This window comes from Ceratina calcarata, unplaced genomic scaffold, assembly GCF_001652005.2.
Source record: "Ceratina calcarata isolate Rehan_Ccalc_2016 unplaced genomic scaffold, ASM165200v1 scaffold349.2, whole genome shotgun sequence".
In the NCBI taxonomy this organism is placed as follows: domain Eukaryota; kingdom Metazoa; phylum Arthropoda; class Insecta; order Hymenoptera; family Apidae; genus Ceratina; species Ceratina calcarata.
Window position 1 is genome coordinate 58382 of NW_017157822.1, and position 3049 is coordinate 61430.

Genomic DNA, 3049 nt, shown 5'->3' on the forward strand with positions numbered 1-3049 from the left:
TTCTTGTAGAGGACGTCAATGCCTACAATTTTCATATAAAAATTTTTTCGCTGGCGTCAAGTCATTTACCGATTTCCTTTAATAATATCTCCTCTATGCTTCAATGTTGAACTATTTAAAACTGCGTTAAGAGATTACACTCCGAGTCTGTCTATTTTTATGCAAAACGAACTATGTTATAATGACACCAGTTATAAACAAAAAAACGTATTGCAAATAGAAATTGTTTTTATCACTCTGCTTGTGACTTTCCAGTTATGTCACTATCGCGTAGTACGAATGATATTAGCATAGGAAAAAGTCCGATAGCTATTTACCGGCATGCTCGCGATTCGATTGTTCCTGTTTCTCGATTTGCATCCGTTATAACAGGTTTTCATCGTGGGATCTGGTTACGAACCGGTCCAGCATTCTAGTTTACGTGTTTCTCAGCGCACTCGAGCGCCAATGCGTGTATGATAATTACCGTAAACCGCACGGTGTTCGCAAAATTCGACGCACGAGACCGGAGAAAAGAGAAAGCGTTTCGATTTCGAGTACTCGCGATGCATAATGCACGTACATAGATACACAAACGGGCACGTATGATGCGGCCTAACGCAACTTGTTATTTGACATTTATCCGGACGACAATGAAAAGGAAAGAAAGCTGGCGGTACGGAAAAGATACTTGGGAGGACGCTCGTACGTGGCACGCATCGTCTATTAACTTAATGCTCAACTTGTACCTCGTCCAAGTGGGATTAATTCAATATTAGATTCTGGGTTAAATAATATTATAATAATAATAATATAATAGTAATTCAATAGATATTAGATTCTGGGTTAAATAATATTATAATAATAATAATATAATAGTAATTCAATAGATATTAGATTCTGGGTTAAATAATATTATAATAATAATAATATAATAGTAATTCAATAGATATTAGATTCTGGGTTAAATAATATTATAATAATAATAATATAATAGTAATTCAATAGATATTAGATTCTGGGTTAAATAATATTATAATAATAATAATATAATAGTAATTCAATAGATATTAGATTCTGGGTTAAATAATATTATAATAATAATAATATAATAGTAATTCAATAGATATTAGATTCTGGGTTAAATAATATTATAATAATAATAATATAATAGTAATTCAATAGATATTAGATTCTGGGTTAAATAATATTATAATAATAATAATATAATAGTAATTCAATAGATATTAGATTCTGGGTTAAATAATATTATAATAATAATAATATAATAGTAATTCAATAGATATTAGATTCTGGGTTAAATAATATTATAATAATAATAATATAATAGTAATTCAATAGATATTAGATTCTGGGTTAAATAATATTATAATAATAATAATATAATAGTAATTCAATANACTATATTCCTTGTTTTCGATTAGATTTTATGTGAGGAATCATCCCCTTGGTTGTACCACGATTTCGCAAACACCCTGTATACAACTGATTGGCATAATAACCTCGAGTTATAAACGTGCTGTGCCAGAGGTACAGTTCCTTATAAACAAAACATTAATTTTTGTTATCTAGATTTATAAATAATCCAATAACAAAGTATAAAAGTGATCTTTAATACTCCACCAATCCTTTCTGTTATTCTGATCATCATTAATTCGGATTTTCCTCGTTATTTCGAAAATTCTTTAGAATTATCGCTTTATTTTTGTATGAAGTGAAATGAGATGAGACGAAACCGTCATGAGAGATGATAATACGTTATAAAAATCGAGTTTTCTTCTGAAAACGTAGTTGTTGGCGTGCGTCACTGCGCTAACCTCGGCCCAATACAACCAGGACGTAGACAATTTGTCGCCGAAGGGCTTGCCAGCAACCTTGCGTTCGGCCCGTTTCCAGAGGCTGCCATCTGCCCGACCGGTACTTCCGACTCAAGCTGCAATCGCTCTCGCGAATCAACGGATTCGACGGCCTATCACGTTTAAGTATGCATCCATTCATTATCGTACATACAACGATTATTAGAAAAATCGATTTCATTAAAAATCAGTGAATAATTAACAATCCTTAAAAAAAAATGACGAGGGTTGGAATAATTATTAAAAAGGAAGATACGCGATGTCTTGTCTTCTAAACGCGTTTCTTCTCGCTAATATTTCTGATACATTTACTGTACCATGTTTATTTGTTAGTCCTAGTCTTAACCCTTTGCACTCGTGGCCTTTTGCGCTCGGGCGAACCAGCAACTCGAGACGATTTCGGCNCCCTGTATACAACTGATTGGCATAATAACCTCGAGTTATAAACGTGCTGTGCCAGAGGTACAGTTCCTTATAAACAAAACATTAATTTTTGTTATCTAGATTTATAAATAATCCAATAACAAAGTATAAAAGTGATCTTTAATACTCCACCAATTCTTTCTGTTATTCTGATCATCATTAATTCGGATTTTCCTCGTTATTTCGAAAATTCTTTAGAATTATCGCTTTATTTTTGTATGAAGTGAAATGAGATGAGACGAAACCGTCATGAGAGATGATAATACGTTATAAAAATCGAGTTTTCTTCTGAAAACGTAGTTGTTGGCGTGCGTCACTGCGCTAACCTCGGCCCAATACAACCAGGACGTAGACAATTTGTCGCCGAAGGGCTTGCCAGCAACCTTGCGTTCGGCCCGTTTCCAGAGGCTGCCATCTGCCCGACCGGTACTTCCGACTCAAGCTGCAATCGCTCTCGCGAATCAACGGATTCGACGGCCTATCACGTTTAAGTATGCATCCATTCATTATCGTACATACAACGATTATTAGAAAAATCGATTTCATTAAAAATCAGTGAATAATTAACAATCCTTAAAAAAAAATGACGAGGGTTGGAATAATTATTAAAAAGGAAGATACGCGATGTCTTGTCTTCTAAACGCGTTTCTTCTCGCTAATATTTCTGATACATTTACTGTACCATGTTTATTTGTTAGTCCTAGTCTTAACCCTTTGCACTCGTGGCCTTTTGCGCTCGGGCGAACCAGCAACTCGAGACGATTTCGGCT

At 34.0% G+C, this 3049-nt stretch overlaps 1 protein-coding gene across 1 annotated transcript in view; it reads left to right on the forward strand.

Moving 5' to 3' along the window:
* The window catches only part of LOC108625154 (actin cytoskeleton-regulatory complex protein PAN1), a 9615-nt gene that overhangs the window by 3796 nt on the left and 2770 nt on the right, over window positions 1-3049 (forward strand). The window contains exon 2 of the mRNA XM_018024925.2: window positions 1792-1982. Within this exon, the coding sequence (XP_017880414.1) occupies window positions 1792-1982 (191 nt within the window). The remainder of the gene's footprint in view (window positions 1-1791; window positions 1983-3049) is intronic.